Source organism: Odontomachus brunneus, unplaced genomic scaffold (genome assembly GCF_010583005.1).
Source record: "Odontomachus brunneus isolate Ranch 3 - 2012 unplaced genomic scaffold, Obru_v1 Obru_scaffold_234, whole genome shotgun sequence".
Taxonomy (NCBI): domain Eukaryota; kingdom Metazoa; phylum Arthropoda; class Insecta; order Hymenoptera; family Formicidae; genus Odontomachus; species Odontomachus brunneus.
The window spans coordinates 333047-352699 of NW_022639684.1; the positions used below are offsets into that span (position 1 = coordinate 333047).

The following is a 19653-nucleotide window of genomic DNA, read 5'->3' on the forward strand; positions in this document are numbered from 1 at the left end:
AGAATTATCAATTTTTGCTTATAAAATTTATCCAAATGTTTTGACTTTTGTAATAGATAAAACCTTAGCGCTAATCTCTTCCTACATTCCAAATATCTGAACTACTTTAGATAACGATGATAAAAACATTAAAAAAGGGATAATAAATGGCAAAGATACGTTAGGTGCAAACCCGGATAGCCAAACCTGCGCGAACAGATTTCGGGTAGAGCTTGCTATCAACTTTTGATGGCAAATAGATAACAAATTTGATGCAGGATCTGTTATATCAAATCTTGCTGCCAAATTGCCGCCAGATATGCGGCAGAGCTTGTTGTCGGATAATTGCTGCAGATTTGCAGTAAAAACCTCGCAGAGTTAGTAGCGATTTGACGGCAGATTGGCGGCAGAAACCGCGCAGGCCTTGCTACGCTGCAAATTTTGCGCGGTTTTTGCTGCAAATTTGACACCAATTGCCCAACAGTAAGATCTGTCGCCAAAATCGTAGCCTAATGTAGACACAGATGGCTATGATTTTGCTGTGGGTTTTTGATCAAATTTGTTGCCAATCTGCGCGCAGTCTGCGCTCAATTTGCTTACTGGGAAGTGCGGTTGAATAAAAAAATGATTTACATTTGTACTTGTTGATAGACAATATTCTTTAACAAAAGACATTATGAATCAATGACATTTTTATTTAGTATTAGCCATTGATAGATGTTATTAGTTTTCATCGTTAATTTCTCACTGAGAAAGAAATACGTGAAAATGTATTTGTAGGAAAGATAAATTCATCCATAGAAATAAACTTTATTTCATAGAAACAAACTTTATTTATCACAAATATTGTTCACTGAAAACCAAATGAGAATACTTCAGAAATGCTAAATTTAACATAGTAAAATCAATATGATATAAAAATTAGTAAATAATAGTCAATTTTCTTATTCAAAAGAACTTAAATCTTATCAGGCGTGTATCTGTATACATTGTACAGTTTTAAAGATGTTAAAATGACTAATGGTGGATTTCCGCATCACTGTACTAGAAAATTTATAAAGAAATTTTGGCATTTCTGAAGTATTTAAGTATTTAATTTCAAAGTGTTTTGTTAATTTTTAATAAGCAAAAGTTACAAAACTAAGCTATGATACAAATAATTAAATAATTGGAGCACAATCATCATCACTAATCGCGAATTACAATTAAAAATGACATATTTCGATTTTTGATAAGTTGAATTTTGATAAAAATGTTATCATCGTATTCACTGACCCAAAAAACATAAGATTACATAACTTATACTTTATAGATCGAAATCAAAACGAGCCATTTTATTTTCGTCGTCCTTTTCGTCCTTTTCATTTTTCTCAGTGCATCTGTTCCAATGGTTCCAAGATGCTCCCTCATTCTCAGGAATTTCCGTCTATATTCTCTTGCGTCGATGACGCATCTCGGTCGGAGGTCGCTGGCGGAAAGAGCAAGATCGGCGCAAAGAGTGGCCGCTCTATAATATGATACGTATATCCGGGGCAACATAACCTCCAAGTGGCGACAGATAACTCGCTATCTACGGATGGACTGTCAATTCCGGTGTGCAGAGGGGCGTGTTTTGCGACCGCAGAAAGAGGCCGGGGAAATTCGTGTAGACTGACCAGAGTCCGCGAATTTCCGCGAGTGAGCGCCGCCGTAGAACGATCGGCCCCGGAGTGTCCTTAATAGAGTCTAATCGGCGACCGCGCCCGTTGGAGCGTTCGCACCGTGTCCGCTGATTCATCGCCGCCGATCCCACGAGACGTCCCGCCTCGCCATCGCCACTCCGCCGTCTTCTCGATTGTCCCGAGGCATTGCTTTCCGCAGGCAGCGAGCGCGAAATGACGGAGGTCCACGGCTTCGGCGTCGATGCCATCAGTTGTCACGCGTGGAACAGAGATAGAACAGGTAACCGGAGCGTGGTTCTTTCTTCGTTTTTTTTTTCAATCTTCCTTTCGCTTCGTGCCGTCCAATTTGCAAGAGTTAATGTCGTGTTGCGCAGAGGTTGCTATTTGCCCGAACAACAATGAGATTCAAGTGCACAAGCGCACTTCATCCGGCTGGAAGCTGCTGGAGACTATGCAGGAGCATCACATGGCCGTGATGGGAATCGACTGGGCGCCAAAGACCAATCGCATAGTCACCTGTTCCGCAGACAAGAACGCTTACGTGTGGACTCAGAAGGAGGATGGCAAGTGGGACCCAGCGTGGGTCCTTCTTCGAATAAATCGGGCTGCCACTTGCGTGAAATGGTCTCCTCTAGGTATATGGTGTCAATAGATTCAAACCTTTTCAGAGAGGTTTTCTCCTATGTAACCTTTGCTGTGTGAATTTGTCTTTACAATGAGATAATGTTTATAAACGAAAGTCTTCCTTGCAGAGAACAAATTTGCTGTGGGTTCTGGAGGACGAGTTATAGCTGTTTGTTATTTTGTATTAGAGAATAACTGGTGGTTATGTAAACATATAAAGCGTCCTTTAAGGTCAACGGTGACCACTGTCGATTGGCATCCAGACAATAAGGTTCTGGTCGCTGGATCTACGGACTACAAGGTTCGGGTCTTCAGTGGATTTATCAGTGACATGGAGGATGCGCCTGGCATCAGCCCCTGGGGCCAAAGTAATTCCTTAGGGACATTACTGGCTGAGTTTCCTAATACACCCAATGGAGGTATAGCTGTTGTATGAAGAGTTCAACTGTAGAGAACTTTAAGAATTTCGAGAATTAAGAGTTCTTAGAATAATTCTTAAAATTCTCCGAATAATTCTTAAAATTCTTCGAATAATTCTGGGTACAACTGAAAATTTTAAGCCAACACTTTTACGTTCAGGTGGCTGGATACATTCAGTAGCGTTCAGTCCTTGTGGCAATAAAATCTGTTGGGTGGCGCACAACTCGTCTATATGTGTCGCTGATGCTACTAAAGGAAACGCGGTCGTGAGACTGTATACAGAGCATTTACCGTTTCTAAGTTGCATTTGGATAGGATCTAATAACATTGTTGTTTCGGTAATCGACGGATTGCCTCTTGAAATTGACGAATTGCCTGCGAGACCAACACTATTGTACTAACGAAAGGAAACCTTGTCTCTCTCTTTCTGTCTCTCAGGGTCATAGCTGTATGCCGATGTTGTACTCCGTGGACGACAACGGGCAGATATATTTTGTGTCGAAGCTGGACAACACGCAGAAGAAGGAGACCGCCGGTTTATCCGCCATGCGAAAGTTCCAATCTCTGGATCGACAAGCCAGAAATGAGACTAATGATAACGCGCTGGACAGCGTGCACCAAAACACGATCAACTGTATTCGCCGAGTATCCGATCATGAATTTAGCACAAGCAGTTTAGACGGGCAACTTGTAGTTTGGGACTTAAAGGTAATTTACGTCGTGTATATTATGCCGTGCTACCCTATGACGATGATGTTCTAATCGATCCTTCTTTTCTTTTTTCATCAAGCTTCTAGAGAATTCCATTGCTGGTCTCAAGGTAGCGTAAGCATAAAACTTTTTTTATATTGCGAAAATCAGAGATATTACATCCAATACAACGATGTATAAATGTTAAAATAAATACTATACAATTTCTCATTATATAATCGATCGCATCGCTAAGTGTCTTCCGCATGACGCCACGATCCACTGTCGTAAAGGAAATCGTCTTATATCCTCCGCGCTAAGAGAGTAAAATATCCGATAACGTGCTCTTGCAAAAAAGGTAACGTTAGCTGACGTCGCTCGGACGTCATCGGTGGATACAAAGTATCCTAGGAGTATGTGTGTGTCAATATATGTATCTTCTAATTTTAAACAGCAAACTGATGGAAATTTTCTTTAGAATGTAAGGTGATAAAACAAGGGACAAGACAATCGTCGCGGTCGCAGAAATATTCGAGAGCGTCAGTTTACAAAAATATCGTACCTTTTATTACACGACGTTGGTTCAGAGTGACTATTTTACCGACATTTTATTTCGCTCAATCGATTATATAAATGCATCGCAAAACGAACGGAAATCAAGCGAAAATTCACGCATCATAAATTTTTAACGAAAGCGAATTTTCTTTTAATTTTCAGTTAATCTATCGAAAGAAATAGGCACGTGTGAGGATGGAAAGAGAAATTCTGAAAATTTCAAATAATTTCCCATATTTAATCTGGAAGGATAGGAATTCGATAAATCGCTCTAGGAAATTTTTTACACGTTGGAATTCATCATTCGTGTCTATTCGAGTACTCTTCAGAAATCACATATTTATTTATCTTTATCTTTATCTCCATTCTCACGTAAAAAAATATTGCAAATAAATAAAAACTTTTGTAGCCGCAAAATATATCTCGTTTCCTCGTGTGATCGTGCCGACGATGACCCGATTTTTAAGACCCCGAGTATCGGGGGAGAGTGATCGGCTCGAAGGATAAAGCTAAAAGACACGTAGGACCAGGCGGGCTGTGCTGTCGAGCAGTTCAGCCGTTGACAGGCGTAAGTGGCTAGCACGCGCCTGGAAAGTAGGCTCCGGCTTGGCGGGTGGGGGCGGCGGGTGAAGAGCGGCAGCCGAACAAGTTCAGCGGTGATATCGATTCAGTCTCGCGCAAACCACCCCTCATGTGCTGCCGTGGCCGCTGCAGCGGCAGCAGCGCGCTCGAAGCTCCACTTTGTCATGCCCGCCGCCGCCGCCGCCGTCGCCGCCGCCGCCGCCGAGGATACGTAAACAGAAACGTACGGAGACGCGAGGAGTGCCGTTGAGTACGGCGTGTAGTGAGCTCTGCCATCTTCGCCGAGGAACTGCCGCGATCGGTGATCATTCCGCGTCGTGTCGCATCAGCAGCCCCCGGAAATCCCGTCGTGACGGGACATCGTGACGGCCGTGCCGATCGCGATTATTGATTCTCGCCTGGCGTGTTTCGTCGCTTTTTTCTTCTTCCTTTCTGGAGCCTCGATAGGATTATCGCACGCGGCGACGCAACGCGCCGAGCAACGAGAGAGTAAGAGCAAGAGGAGAGAAAATAGGGAGAAGAAGAAAATAGCGGCGTGAAGATCGCGCGCGCCAACCCCTCGTCCACCCCGTCCACCCATCCAGCCTTGGCCACCCTCGGGAGCGCGTCGTGCGAGCGGGAAGCGCCGACGAGTACCGCCTCCGCCGCCGCCGCCGCCGTCGCCGGCGCGCGGCGTTATTCGCTCGAGGGAGGCTCGATCTAGTCGCTCCGCATCCGCCATCATCGCGGCCGCCGGCCGTCGAATATGACGCGGCCCCATCGCCCGCATATTCAACTGTGCTACTCTTGACTACGAATCGACGCGGCCAATCGAGACACGGTGACACGAAGTGCGTGTGCCACATCGAGACATGTCTTCGATATCAGCGCAGGGCGTCGTCGAGCGTGCCAGCGCCGAATTGACCAAGCGAATCAACGGTCTGGGGTTGCGGACATCCAAACATCATGGTCGGTGGTGAACCGTTTCTCCGCTTCGTATTCTTGTCCTCCTTCTCCTCCGCCTACTTGTCGTAGCTGTTTCTACCTACTTTCTTTCTATCACCCTCCGTTCGCGTCCTCGTCTCTTTGTGCACCTGCAACGCTCTACTACCACCCTCCAACGTCACTACCACCACTACCACCACTACTACTACCATCATATCCCCCCTGCTCATAGTAACGTGCGTAACACAACAGTCTCGTGTGCCTCGCGTTAAATCCGCGTATGGTTACGCCGCTTCGATTTTTTCCCCCGCCGTCGGGGCCGCAAAGACGAGGGGAAATCGGCCGCACGGATCGGTGTCAAGTTTATCTTCCGCTCGGACGACGGTAGAGGATAAAAGCGGACGCGAAGGGTTTACCATCGCGCCGACCCTCGGGGATTTTCTCACGCTGAAGGCGCGGAACGTACGACGAGCCGAGTCGAGCCAACGCCAACCCTTCGATAGCCTCGGGCCTTACGTCGTTACGTAATCGCGACAGAGGATTGATTTGAAGGCCCGCGTGACTCGTCGTGCGCCATCATCCCCGTTAATCCATGGGAAATCCGTCGGCGACACGCGCGGTGAGAAAGCTCCCGCGCGCTTATTAGCCCGCGCGCGCGACATTACCTTATAATTTATTTAAATGACACCGCTCTACGTGACTCTCGTCGCAATCTTAACTGCAACGGAATCGATAGCAACCGTCCTTGTGCACGCGAAAATAACGGCGACACGCGGCCTAACGTGGCGCAGCGAGGCGCTTGGGCTACGTTCTATCCGAGTGCGCGCTATCAATCCTATCGCGTCATTCTACCTTTGTCGCCCTTTGGACATAACAAGGGTGACGTGTTGGAGCGTTAAATCACGCCGATAGCGCGATCCCCGATCCAGTCCTTAGAGGACTGTGTCTCGCGGTTCTCGCCTGGGCTATTTAAGCCACCACGGCCGGTGTCCCATGATCCATTCGGCCCGACGCGGAAGTCCCGTCCTGGAAGTCGCGGACGAGGCCTATTCCGATCGAGTGCGCGCTGCTCCGATTCGCGTCATCCGTTTTCCTTTTGGCGTCAACGCGCGCCACGTCGTCGCGATTGATCGCCGCTCTCGGCGGCTTAAAGACGCGCTGAGACCGCGTTTGCGTTTCGATGCGCAAATAGGAAATCTCCACGGCTGGACGCCAGCCAGCAGCGGCTGGCCACGGCGGTTAAATCGCGCCGAATGTGGCCGCAGAGATCGGACAGGGTCCGGGCACGGACGGAAAAAGGACAGAGCTTTGTGTGTAATACTTAATATCGACAAAAGAATTCTTTAAGGGGAGCCTGGGCATTTGATGCTGGTCGCTCAGAGGGAAAATTCAGGACCGGTTTTTCCAATCTCTTAGGATCGGTTGTTCCAAATTCTTCAAGTTAACTGACAGTTAAATTATATCTGTTTTTGTTTTTCCTTCAATTTAGATAAAGACAGACATATTTAACTATCAGTTAATTTACCAAGAAGTTGGAACGGTCCTCAGTAAACTAAAACTACACGGTTAAATTGCGTGTCTGTTTTGGTCTAATTTGAAAGAAAATTAAAGACAGGTATATAATTTAACTGTTAGTTAGCATACTAAGGTAGTTAGCGTACTAAAGGTCAATTGTTCCAACCTCTTAGTAAGCTACCTGATAAATCATATGTCTTTCAATTTGAAGAAAAATCGAAAACATACATGATTTAATTGTCAGGTAACTTACCAAGAGGTTGGAACAATTGGCCCTAAGAGATTAGAAACATCGGCCCTTCTCTTAGAGTCGATTGTTCCAATCTCTTAGTAAGCTACTTAACAATTAAATATGTCTGTCTTCGTTTTTTCTTCAAATTGGACCGAAACCGATATATAATTTAACTGTTAGGTAGCTTACCAAAAAGTTTGAACAATGGATGGCTCTTAGTTGTTTGCGTCTATCCTAGTAAAACAGTTCATTGGAGTAATATTGGCTACAAACTGGGCCGCAATATATCCAATATTGATCCAATATTACAAAATAGATGCCTTACATTTTATAACCAATATAGAATTCCGAATACTAGCAATTTATTTGTTACCAATATTGGCTACGTACTGGATTGTATTGGTTCGATGTCTCTTTAATGTATGCCAATATCATGTTGTGCAATATTGGCCATTTATTCACATTTTATTTATAACCAATATCGGCTATATACTGGTTATATTGGCCCACTATATACCGAATGTAACGCCAATGATATGCTATTAGGATAGTGATGGTCAAGGATGTTCGAATAAAAATCAAGTTTGCGGGATCTTATCGCAAAAAATCATGTATATGGGATGAATGCAATTCTTCTCTCGATTAATCTCACGTAGGGAGAGGGGAAAAACGTTGCTGAAAATGGGCATTTCTTTAAAATAAGCGATAGATTTTTGTTATTTTTGAAGATTTATTAATCAAATGCATTAATAGTTTCTTTTAACATTAAAAAATAAAACGAATCGTCTTCTGAACTTCTTTTTATTGATAAAAATGTCTCTAAATATACTTATAGCTAATTAAAAGATCTTATAGAGCTAATCTTATAGATCACATTTAAAGATATTTTTATCAATCAAAAAGAGAGTTCATAATAAAGACCAGTGGCTCTAAGTAAGGAAACTAATAATAATACCTGGCATATAAAAGCTAATCATCATTATTATAACGTTAAAAATTATTGCAAAAACTTAGTTCTTTTCATATATATGAAAGTATTTTTCAACGAAATGTTCATTTTTAACCACGTTTTCTCTGCGCGAGATTTATCGAAAGAAGAATTACACTCATCGCACATAAATTATTTTTTAATAAGATATCACAAATTTAACTTTTGCTCGAATATTCCTTTAGCCATTATCTGATTTCCTTTAGCATTAAAATATAAAATAGCTTTGAGTAAGGAAATTAGCAATAATCTATTTAGCATATGAGAGCAAATTGCCGCCCAGTAACCAACTACAACACCAACTAACAGTAACGCTACATCAATATTATAATCTCCCACTCAACAATATAACTGTCGCATAATATACGCATTATATTACATTTACTTTGTTGAATGGAAAATTATAACTAACAGTAATGTAATTGTTACTTGGTGTTTGGGGAGTATTTTTTATCCATATATTTTCCCTCTCTTTCCATAAAGTTAAAAATATGTTTTATATATATGGAAAAAACTAAATTTTTTAAATAAATTATAACTCCCTTCTTGGCACATAAAGGTCCCTTACGAAAAAATAGTACTGGAGCTCAGTATAGTTGAATTTAGTAGTACTTTGAGTATTTATATCTCAGTATTTTCCTGTACTTAAATACTGATACATAAGTACTCAAAGTACTACTAAATTCGACCATACTGAGCTCCAGTATTATTTTTTCGTAAGGGGTCTGAAGTAAAATGCATATAATAAGTTAGAACGCAATAACGATGGTTGTGTGGTTTCTATATATGCCACATATTGTTATTATTGATTTCCTTTAAGTAAGGAGATGCAGAACTTACAGGTATTGTGAAAAGGATTACGAGTACATTGAAGTACATAAATCCTACTAAACAAAGATGTGTACCTATATATACACTTTTTTTTAATATAGTTCACTTTTTACTAAGTAATTTTTACGCATGTCATTCCTTGGACTTCGAATGTTCTAAATCAGCCAAATTTGCAGTAAATTGGCCGCCGAGCCAAATCAGATTACACATCTAGAATCGATGGAAGTTTACAGCAAATTTCTATTATTTTCCAAAGTTTGTTCACGACAACTTTCCAAAGTTGTCTATGTGTGTTAAAGAGCATCGCGTTTCTTATGAAGACACGTTACAAATCAGAGATCGCACAGAGATGCAAATGCTAAAGACACGTAGGCTCAAAGGCCTAGGTTCGGGTGCATTGGTATATCGGATGCTCGACTGGCTTTATCGCAACTCGCATTGATAAGACATACATTAGATAAGTTTAATGCATATGGTCGCTAAAAATAAAAATAATTTGTAAGATAAATGGCAAACAGGAAATAGCGGTGTACCGCAAGCCAAATGAGACATAGAGGTGGGAAATGAAACGAGAATGTCCAGTAGCCTTAAGTAATTCATCGTTTCAGATTTCCCTAAAGTCGCGAGGAATTACAGTACGAATATGCTAATGGCGTCTATTCGGCACAGACCGGTTACCGGGAAATTTCCTCTTCGGGCTCGGCCGATGAGTTATTGTCTCACATCGCCATGTATCTCGCGACAGAAGTATGCCAGGCACGTGTCCCGGGAAAGTCGCTCACTTAGACCGCCTGGTTATTGCAATCGTGCCTTCCTTCCAACCATATTTCCAGTCCTGTCGACCCTTCTCTCTTCGTTTCAAATTTCTATAAATCCCCGGCCGCTTTGTGTATAACTTAACGGTTTCGCAGCAGTTTGCCTGGCCGGAAATTTCTATAAAACTTGCTAGATCCTTCCTTTCAAGCTCCACGTATACATGTTTACCTCCAACTGCGCCAATCCCCTTCAGTTTCGTTTCTACCTTCGCCTCCGGAGTTTCCTCGAACATCCTCTTATTTTCATGCGTCTCCTCGATTTCAAATAATTCGGACTCATCTCGCAGACCTGGCGATTGCACTTCTCAATTGGCCATTCACTTTCCAGGCGGCGGCAAGACTAGCGTTATGGAGCGCGTGACGAATGTCTTTTGCGGCAGCGGCAGTGTCGCTTACATGAATTTGCAAAGTGCGAATAATGCGAATGCAACGCCCGAGAAGCCCAGCCGGAGCGCCGCGCAGACCATCAACAATATGCCAGCGAGTAACAACAAGAGCCTGAACAATGTCACCCCGAGCAGAGGTAGGATACCTAGGAACAGGATGAAGAACGTGCCCTTAGCCAGCGGCGGCACGGGCGGCTACGTCCCGCCTGCCACGTGGGAACAGCTGATGCAGGACGAGAACTTCCTTGGCCGATTTTTCCTTTACTTCAACGCCACGGAAAGAAGGATCTTGGCTCAGGTGCGCGCACACCGATGACGAAATCGGCCCGTCCGGCTTCCAAAGCGTAAACACGCATCGTGCAGACGGAGTTACTGCTCTAACGGAAGTGGAGCTTTTCTTAGACTTTCGCCGCTTAACGCGTTGACACCTATACGAACATAGATCGCACGGAGAAATGTTGCATCTCAGATTGCATCCTGAAGATGCGTCTTAAATTTTCTTGAATCGCCTGGCACGTTGGCAATTTAACACGCTGATTTTCACTAATTATTCCGATTCTCTCTGCTCAACTTTAAGTCGCTAAAGATGCGGTTAACGCCATTAAACGTCATTTTCGACGCATATATCCGTTTCATTGGCTCCCTATCGGTTATGCATTTAATTTGATAGACGTTAGTTGGTTACACAATTAATTATACGGCTCTAACATAACAAATAGCAAGAAGTCAAGCGGCTAATAAAAACCTTTGAGATAAACGCTTGATCAAATGTCGCATTACCGCAGGTCTGCACAAAATGGAGAGACGTTCTGTACGCAAGACCGCGTCTCTGGACGGGGTTGGTGCCGGTGGTGAGATGCCGCGAGGCCCGCGCGATGCAGCCCAACTCCCGCACCCGGCTCTATGCTTCCTTAGTAAGAAGAGGTTTCCACTCGTTAGTCCTCCTGGGCGCAGCGGATGAAGATATCCCGGAATTAACGCACGGTTTTCCCTTGGCACAGCGATACGTGCACTCCTTGTCGTTGCGCTGTTGCGCGGTGACCGACAGGGGCCTGGAGGCTCTCTTGGATCACTTGCAGGTAAATCCATTATGATTCATCCTCGCGCTCGCCACAGTGTGGCCCTCCGAATCGACTCGACGTGTGTGTTTACCGCGGATTTGCATTCATACGGTAAATCACGGTTAAACGGAGTCGGAAATCTGATTCGTTCCAGTTGTCGCGTATTTCACGTCGCGGTTTTGATCATATATCCCTGCTTGAGATTATTACAGGAATATACACGATAAAAATATTTTAGTAAAAATTATTGTAGTTTTTACTTATTAAATAAATTGTGGTACACAACTTTTTTACGTTAAAATTATATTTTTTTACAATGTTTTTTATACAGCTGAAAAATTGTATAAATTATACCATAGAAATATATATAATGAATGTAACGCATCTGATACAACATATAAAAAATATGAAATAATTCAAATAATTATAATTTTGTAATAAAAAGTCACAAACGTGCATAACTATATTTTTAAACAAATATATAAATATTGTCGTAATTTCGATCATAATTCTGTATGATGGAAAATTTAAAAAATTTTGTTGTTATTTTTACTGCAATATTTTCTCCGTGTACTGTTAAATTATAAGTTAAACGCATAAAGGAATATAGTACTTTTGACAATTGAGAAAAGAATATTTTTTTACAAATTTTTAGACAAATTTAGGTGATCAATAAATTAGATGCGCTAAAGAGATCCCTTTTTGAGTTTCAAATTATCTTCCAAATTTATTGAAAAACAATTGTACTTACTCTAAAAAATTATATCAAATTCACACAAGGATCCATAAAAAAGTTCTTACGTAAATAACGATAACCTAAATAACGATATTATTACAGCGATACTACTAAGCAACTTATTTCGTGGTATATATAGACCGTGTTCCCCGACCAATAACGCGAATAATAACGCGAGTACACGCACACGAAAGGCCAATAATAATATATGAATGCTCTCCGTTTGTTAGGCAGCTTTTATTCCAGCACAAAAAGCCCCATTTCATTCGGGCGGAAGTAGCTGTTTCATTCGAGCCGCGTACAATTCGCGAACCGAAGGCTAAAAGCTCGTTAACGAGATCGATACAAATCGACACGGAGGACTCTCAATTTGCTATTATTTTTAGGCTTTGTACGAGCTTGAACTGGCCGGTTGCAACGAGATAACGGAAGCCGGTTTGTGGGCTTGCCTCACCCCCAGAATAGTGTCGTTGTCTCTATCGGATTGCATCAACGTCGCTGACGAGGCGGTCGGCGCGGTCGCCCAGCTATTGCCGAGCCTTTACGAATTCTCCCTGCAGGCTTATCACGTCACCGATGCTGCGCTTGGTTACTTCAGTGCCAAACAGAGTAGCGCGCTTAGTATTCTGAGACTCCAGTCCTGCTGGGAGCTCACGAATCACGGTGTAGTAAATATTGGTGAGCGTCCCTGTATATTGATTCCCGTATATATACACACACCTCAGTTATCATTATATCTTTTTTCTCTCACGTAAAAAAATTTAGCTTTCACATTTTTATTTTATTTAATTCGCATGATATTTATACGTATAATTTGATTTATGTGTGCTACTCTTTTAATTTCATTAATTGCATATTGTATGAGGGAGAGAAAAGCAATCGAGAAACGCACCGAATCAGCAGTCATATTCCATTGTCGCCGTAATTTATAGCGAGCTGTGTACTGTTATTGAATTATGATTACACGAGGGAAATGGAATTATTACTCGTAGAATACACGGGCTACTTGCCAATATTAAGTTTCGATCGGGACTCTGTGAACGGCAAAGCTAAGCGAGATGTACAATAGTGATAGGCTGAAATTACGACAGGTATACATGCATACGTGCTTGGGATTAAATTTAGAATTAAGGAACACAGCTTTATTTAGCTTTCAAGCTGTCACCGGTAGTTCAGAGTCGAGTTGTATAACGAGCATGCTGTAAGGTAAGCGTGTGCAATTCGCGAACAACGACCCGATAGCATTATTTAGACGGGAAATGTCGCGAATATTTCGATAGTAAGATTCTTTGTATCTCACGTATTTGCATTCTTTTCGGAACTTATCCGGGCTGATTATGCTTATAAAATAATTAGAATGAAAAATTAAGTCAATGTGATGAGTATTTGAACTATTCGCGTCCGCTTCAAAAATATTATATTTCTGCGCAAATTTGACAAATCAGTTTATGGGTATCTTTTTCTAGCTCGCGAGAATCAATCATATTATTTAATTCCAGATATTATATATATGTTATTTGATTTGTTGTTTGTGATACAGGTTTGTTTTATGATACAGGTTAACGTCTTTCTTGTATTATATGTAATCTATGGATGTTAATGTCTCCGTCTCTTTGTTTTAGTACATTCCTTGCCCAATCTGACTGTGCTATCGCTCTCTGGATGCAGTAAAGTAACGGATGACGGCGTTGAATTAATCGCGGAAAACTTGCCAAGACTTCGTTCCTTAGATCTGAGCTGGTGCTCAAGGATTACAGATGCAGCCTTAGAATATATTGCCTGTGATTTGAATAACTTAGAAGAACTCACATTAGATAGGTAAGTGAAATATTGGAATATAATATCTCAAAATTACAATTTAGCAGCAAGCGTTTAGTATATCTAAATAGATTGCGTTCGCATAAGATTGTACTCGCATAAGATGTAGAGAGATGTCACGTTCCAACATCTCGTGGACAAATATTTGTTCTACCGTATCGACGAGTCGAGCCATCTTGTAGAAGTAGATTCATATCCTTCATCTCCAGAAATATTATCTTCATCTAAATGAAGACAAAGTATCTAAATGAAGACAAAAAACCACATAGCTCTTGAAATGTATCCTCTAAGGATTTTTTAGTTATCTAACGACGACAAATATTTACTCGAACATTCTATTTGAGATGCACGAGTTACGTAATGCTCTGCTGACTCATATGTCACAAAGTGTCAGAAAGTCACGATGCAGCTAGAGGCGCAATTACTTTTAGCCAAACGGCTATTCGCCGTGACATTAAATCTACGCGCCTTGTCTGCTATGTTGTATTTCTGACACGCCTAGCATAATTTATGATATCGCATTCATGTCTCACATGTCGCGTAATTTCGCAGATGTGTACACATCACGGATATTGGCGTCGGTTACATTTCCACGATGGTCTCACTGAGCGCCTTGTTTTTGAGATGGTGTTCGCAACTTAGGGATTTTGGACTTCAACATCTGTGTGTCATGAGATCTCTGCAGGTGTTGTCTCTGGCAGGTAAGGTCGCATACCGTCTGAATAGTTTACGCAAACTTCCTTGCGCGCAGTAAAACGTTACGAATTACACGATAAAATCAAATTCCAGAACTTTGATCTAAACTGAAAATCTATTAAACGATAGAACAAACCTCTTTTACTCTTTTCCTACTGGAAGTAAACATGCTACCGTCAACAAAATCTCTATACTCTAAGGAAAAAAAGTTGTCTTTGACTTCTCAATATCATAAATAGAAATAATTAAATTATTCGATATAAAAACATATACTAAGTGACATTCAATTTTCTGCAGGTTGCCCGTTGCTCACAAGTGGAGGTTTATCTAGTCTGATACAGCTTCGACACTTACACGAGTTAGAACTAACTAATTGCCCAGGAACGTCGCGAGAACTGTTTGACTATTTGCGTGAACATCTGCCGCGTTGCCTAATCATCGAATAAACGATGTTTAATTGAGAATATAATATCGGCAAAATGAAATCCCTTTATACTCGAACAGATGTCAGACGAAGAGCGTTGAACTTGCGAGCGAGTAGACTTCGACTCCAGGATTTCGAACGCGGGAAGCAATATTTCGGACGAGCGGAACGCCGTACAGATAAAAAGCAATTGACGTCCAGATAACGAAAGAAAGAACACTATGTTTTCCTCGTAATGGTCTAAGGAAACACTAGCCCTCGAACGTGCAAGATAATACAATTAATAACGCATAGACATTTTTAATACACACTAACGTCCCGTGCACTTCCGTTCGTATTTTTTCATTCTGCCACGCGATCACGTCGAGACGGGCGAACGAACGATGCAGAAAGAAGACTCTCACGGCCCGTTGTAATGATCTTGTACAGAGAATTGAATTCAATATTGTACATTAGAAAAGAGATTGATAGCGCGTGCATCAGAAAAAAGCGATTGATGACTTGTGAGGTCCTTCTTTTTGCCTCCTAATAGTGTAGAGAGAGAGTCCGAGTAAGCATACAGCAAGAAACTCACAACAGTTAGAACTGTGATAAATTTATATTGTACGTAATTCTAATTGGTTCTCGCGTATACGTGTTTAAATGTCGTCGGCACTGCATTCGGCGGGCACGACGAGGTCGTACGGAGCAATTGAGAGCAGATTGATCAGGCTGTCACATTCGCCAGCTGTACGAACATGTAGCCGATTGCGATTCGATTCAGCGATCGTCGTCTCTGCCGCGTGTGCGCGTCGATCGACGCGCGCATTGTCCAATTATTTGCGATTCTAGCTGCAACACACTACGCATGTTGCTTGAAAGAAAGTACTTAGCGGGTATCGATTACACGAACAGAAGCTAACATTCCAAACCACATTACTCAGCACCTTACTCATGAACACATGATTCGTGTTGTTTGTTTGACGATGCATATTGTAGGCGGGAACGCGTTTCAATTGTCGCATCCACGGTGTGTGGTAACATCGTCATTCATGTGTTATCTTTATATAGTATATCCTCGTGCAATCAGTGTTCTCTAAATTTAGAACTTTTCGCTAGCTCTATATTCTTTGTGGTTTTCCTGATTAAGTATATGCATATATATAAATATATAAATAAATATATATATAAATATATATAATTAATGTAACATAATTAGAAGAAATATTTCGCGTGTTTCAAGGATAATGATAATTTTAATAATTTATTACGTCATTGGTATGTCGTATTATGCCTTATCGGTACTGGCATATTAAATCGAATAAGTATCAACGTACTATTGTTTACGACTTTTGAAAAAAAACAACAAACGCATCGTATTAATCGATTTAATCGAGCGTTTGAGTTTCGCGTTACGTGAGGTCAAGAACAATTGGATGCCAAAAAGAAATGTGTCTTTCTTAAGTTCGTCAACAGCATGCAAGAAACTCACTCGTAATTTACGAGATGCGATACAATACACACATTGTGCGCCGTTCATTATAGTGACACCCATCCTTGATATAATTTCGGCCAGAATGCCGTATCTCTTAAGTGATATATTGACAATTATGGTTGTAGCCCTTATTTGTTATTCTGTTAAACTCAATTCAGAGATAGTCAGTCTCTTTCTCAAAGCAATTCGATATTCACGAGCAGATATAATTTCTACGTGTTGTCACATGTTTAGCACATATAACACCTTTGTATATATTGTACAAATTATATATGATAATTCTGTTATCAATCAAAACCGAGCGTAAATATATCCGCACAGGCGAAGTTGTATTGGAGAGTGGAGTCACATTGTGAGATACTACGATCACAGATGCAACATTTAATGACGACACACGATAATATGATGGAATGTGCTGTGAAATAAAAATTTATTGACCAAACTATATCGTACTTTAATAATATGCCTATTTTAACATTTACATTAAAAAATCAAGTTCATGAATTTTCCCACCAAGAAAGTACACCTAAACCTGGTTCGTCAATCGATCCCTACGAAATATATCAATATTTAGATATGTATGGTATGTAAATAAAACATTTCATATTAATTCTTTAAAGTCTAGACATTAATTAAATTCGAGCAAAATTTTTTTCATTCAATAATCTTAACAGATTAAGCTTTTGATAGAATTTTGCAGTCCGAATAAAATTGATTGTCGAAAAATTTGATTTTCTAAATATATATAATTATGTACATTTATGTTTACATGTGTGCCTCAGCTGCAGAATTTCACAAATTTTATAACCGTTAATTTTGTAATAAATACAAAACTAACTTTGTGATTGAAGATGACATCCATAAATAATTGAAGAAATAAAATTTGCTTACTTTTTTTCGTGAAAAACTTTACACTTTAATTTGAAGCGTCGACGATTTCGCTTTGTACACGATCGTCATATGATTTCTTCAGCGAGAAAATCACTGTTTCATGGATTAGGACGAAGAATATAGCTCTTTGCCGATATAAAAGGTCCAGGAAGGATTCAAAGTGAATATACATAATTATATGCATTGGGTCTTAAAGTTAATTAATATGATGAAGTACTCAGTTTTACTTACATGTAAAATATATGGTGGGGTTTTATTAGTTTCTTGTTTCTCAGCTGCATCAGGTGGCTTGGGTAATTCCTCTGTAAAGAACTCATCCACTATCCTGAATCTTATCAATTCATCTGAAATATTATAATGTAATTTTATTATTTTTTTTCAAACTAACATCATAATCTTAGTTTAGTGCGCGTGTATGAGAGACATGCCTGCATCCATAAATAAATCATGTATTTCTCCATCAGCAGTCTTATATTCCCATACCCATACTTGATCCATTTGATCAAAACGCGATGGGTGTTGCAACTTATGGGGTGGTATGATTATATCTTCAAAGAACCCTAATGTGACTGTAATAGAACAGAATATTGTACAATGTGGCTAACAAAATTATGTTAAATCAAGGTAGTTATACCGCTAGATGCTGTTATTTATTTAGCACATCAAGGGGACCATATAAATTTACTATTTATTAAACACAAAATTGTTTCTACATACTTCACTATCTAAATATTACTGTTAATTTGAAACAAAATTGAGATAAATAAATAAATAAATAAATAAATAAATATATATATATATATATATATATATATGCAATGTTACAAATACAAACTATTATTTTTTATTTTTTTAATGAATACTTCATTTATGCATCAGTTTATTCAATAGAGACAAATAATAAAAGAGATATATAAGTATTTAAATATATATGTATCTGTATGCATTTTGAATATTACTATAAATTACTATAAACTTTCTACTACAGTACTTTAAAAACAAAATGACCAACAAATCTGAAATATGTGTACAATCTGTATATTAGTTTTTAATATTATAATAGTTTTTTATCAAAATCTGATGTATAGTGTAAAAGATATCAAGAATAGAAATAAAGAATAACACGCTAGTTTCAAGAAACACATACAAAAAGTACCAACTTTAATTGCAAATATCTCAGCTCTTGAATGGTTAATCTTCTCTTAATTATACAAATAATTAGAGAATATTTTATTGAGTATGTAGTATAAGTTTCATAAAATTCTTATCATTTTATTTCATGATATAACTACCTTGAATGATGTAATCAAACTCTTACCATATATACCGTCAATGCTACAACTACGAATTTTGCCTATTAATATTTCCTCCATGAATGGACGGAAAACAACAAAACGAAATGACACACTTGTGTGTGAAGCTCCGTCTCCTGGGAAGATGTGTGATTCTTCAATTTTTGTGATATCATATAGAATAATGCAAAGACCTACATTTATGTAAACCTGCATAATAATACTTATTATAATTTATTTTTATTATTTTTTATAATACTTATTATAATTTTATTGACAAGAGTAAGTATATTTTTGTTTATTTGTGTTATACATGGCAACTGGAAAATTTAAAACTATCATCTAATATATAATTTTTGTTAAAATATACATTTTAATTATTGCCAACTACTTACCTTGTTAACGAGCTTTCTGTTCAATTCTTCAGCGATCATATCGTTTAATTTTTGTTTAAAGTTGGATGGCGGTGTTCTCACCGTGTCTTTTAAATCAGCAAGTATAAACATTGTGCCTGTTTTAACCTTTTAATTTAATATAGGTTCTATCAGAGAAGTTCTATCCTTAAACGATAAAATTCAAAGTGGTTAATAAAATGTAATTTCAAAACATATAAAATTGAGAATCGTTAAAATATATACTTTTATCTAAAATACTTTATATTTCTTATGTTTCTTATGTTTAAAAATATACGAATTTTTGCATATAACTTACAAGCATAAACAACACTTCACCTGTTCTTTTGAGCTGCACAAGGCTGCGTTCAAATTTCACATCCGAATGTATTCTACTAGAAGTGCTATAGTATATGTAACATATACTATAGTGTTTCTAGTATAATAGAGTGCACCCGGATGAAGAATCTGAACGCACCCCTGCTGAACCAGTGCTGCGAATTCGGGTAACTTTTGGTGTATTTGCTTTGGGCGCTTTGCGCCGTAAGCGTCATTCTGTCTTTTTCCCGCAGGTAATGAGCGATAAAGATAAAATGACGCTTAAGCGCGTAAACGCCCAAAGCGAACGCAACAAAAGTTACCCGACTCACAGCATTGTGCTGAACTG

General features: G+C 39.7%; 3 protein-coding genes across 9 annotated transcripts; 2 read left to right on the plus strand and 1 right to left on the minus strand.

Annotated features, from left to right (window-relative positions):
- Positions 1 to 947: 947 nt before the first annotated feature.
- On the plus strand, positions 948 to 4283 carry LOC116852530 (actin-related protein 2/3 complex subunit 1A-A). 2 transcript variants are annotated; one of them, XM_032832989.1, is made up of 7 exons: positions 948 to 1920; positions 2015 to 2275; positions 2393 to 2683; positions 2844 to 3022; positions 3123 to 3392; positions 3475 to 3504; positions 3631 to 3717. In XM_032832989.1, the coding sequence occupies exons 1-7, from the start codon at positions 1854 to 1856 to the stop codon at positions 3700 to 3702; spliced, it is 1170 nt and encodes a 389-aa protein (XP_032688880.1). In that variant the 5' UTR covers positions 948 to 1853; the 3' UTR covers positions 3703 to 3717. The 2 variants fall into 2 exon arrangements, with proteins under 2 accessions (XP_032688880.1, XP_032688881.1); XM_032832990.1 differs by lacking the exon at positions 3631 to 3717 and adding an exon at positions 4092 to 4283 and having other exon boundaries at positions 951 to 1920.
- Positions 4284 to 4592: 309 nt separating this feature from the next.
- LOC116852528 (F-box/LRR-repeat protein 16) lies at positions 4593 to 16856 on the plus strand. Of its 2 annotated transcripts, none has more exons than XM_032832987.1 (7): positions 4593 to 5459; positions 10145 to 10500; positions 10988 to 11281; positions 12386 to 12677; positions 13622 to 13817; positions 14370 to 14518; positions 14811 to 16856. In XM_032832987.1, exons 1-7 carry the CDS (start codon positions 5363 to 5365, stop codon positions 14957 to 14959), a joined length of 1533 nt encoding a protein of 510 aa, XP_032688878.1. In that variant the 5' UTR covers positions 4593 to 5362; the 3' UTR covers positions 14960 to 16856. The 2 variants fall into 2 exon arrangements, with proteins under 2 accessions (XP_032688878.1, XP_032688879.1); XM_032832988.1 differs by lacking the exon at positions 4593 to 5459 and adding an exon at positions 5512 to 6054.
- LOC116852531 (DNA-directed RNA polymerase III subunit RPC8) lies at positions 16823 to 19637 on the minus strand. 5 transcript variants are annotated; one of them, XM_032832995.1, is made up of 6 exons: positions 19306 to 19635; positions 18990 to 19154; positions 18621 to 18804; positions 17731 to 17871; positions 17534 to 17646; positions 16823 to 16962 (listed from the first exon to the last, which is right to left on the minus strand). In XM_032832995.1, exons 2-6 carry the CDS (start codon positions 19098 to 19100, stop codon positions 16909 to 16911), a joined length of 603 nt encoding a protein of 200 aa, XP_032688886.1. In that variant the 5' UTR covers positions 19101 to 19154; positions 19306 to 19635; the 3' UTR covers positions 16823 to 16908. The 5 variants fall into 5 exon arrangements, with proteins under 5 accessions (XP_032688886.1, XP_032688887.1, XP_032688883.1 ...); XM_032832996.1 differs by lacking the exon at positions 16823 to 16962 and adding an exon at positions 16994 to 17427; XM_032832992.1 differs by lacking the exon at positions 16823 to 16962 and having other exon boundaries at positions 17436 to 17646; positions 18990 to 19149; positions 19306 to 19637.
- Between the last annotated feature and the right edge of the window lie 16 nt (positions 19638 to 19653).

Coding starts and splice junctions, on each gene's coding strand:
- LOC116852530 (XM_032832989.1), top strand. CDS start 1,854: ATGACGGAGGTCCACGGCTTCGGCGTCGATGCCATCAGTTGTCACGCG. Junction 1,921..2,014: donor GTGGAACAGAGATAGAACAG/GTAACCGGAGCG, acceptor CGTGTTGCGCAG/AGGTTGCTATTTGCCCGAAC. Junction 3,023..3,122: donor CTAATAACATTGTTGTTTCG/GTAATCGACGGA, acceptor TCTGTCTCTCAG/GGTCATAGCTGTATGCCGAT.
- LOC116852528 (XM_032832987.1), top strand. CDS start 5,363: ATGTCTTCGATATCAGCGCAGGGCGTCGTCGAGCGTGCCAGCGCCGAA. Junction 10,501..10,987: donor AAAGAAGGATCTTGGCTCAG/GTGCGCGCACAC, acceptor GCATTACCGCAG/GTCTGCACAAAATGGAGAGA. Junction 11,282..12,385: donor CTCTCTTGGATCACTTGCAG/GTAAATCCATTA, acceptor TATTATTTTTAG/GCTTTGTACGAGCTTGAACT.
- LOC116852531 (XM_032832992.1), bottom strand. CDS start 19,100: ATGTTTATACTTGCTGATTTAAAAGACACGGTGAGAACACCGCCATCC. Junction 18,805..18,989: donor ACAGAAAGCTCGTTAACAAG/GTAAGTAGTTGG, acceptor ATTATTATGCAG/GTTTACATAAATGTAGGTCT. Junction 17,647..17,730: donor TGATTTATTTATGGATGCAG/GCATGTCTCTCA, acceptor ATAATATTTCAG/ATGAATTGATAAGATTCAGG.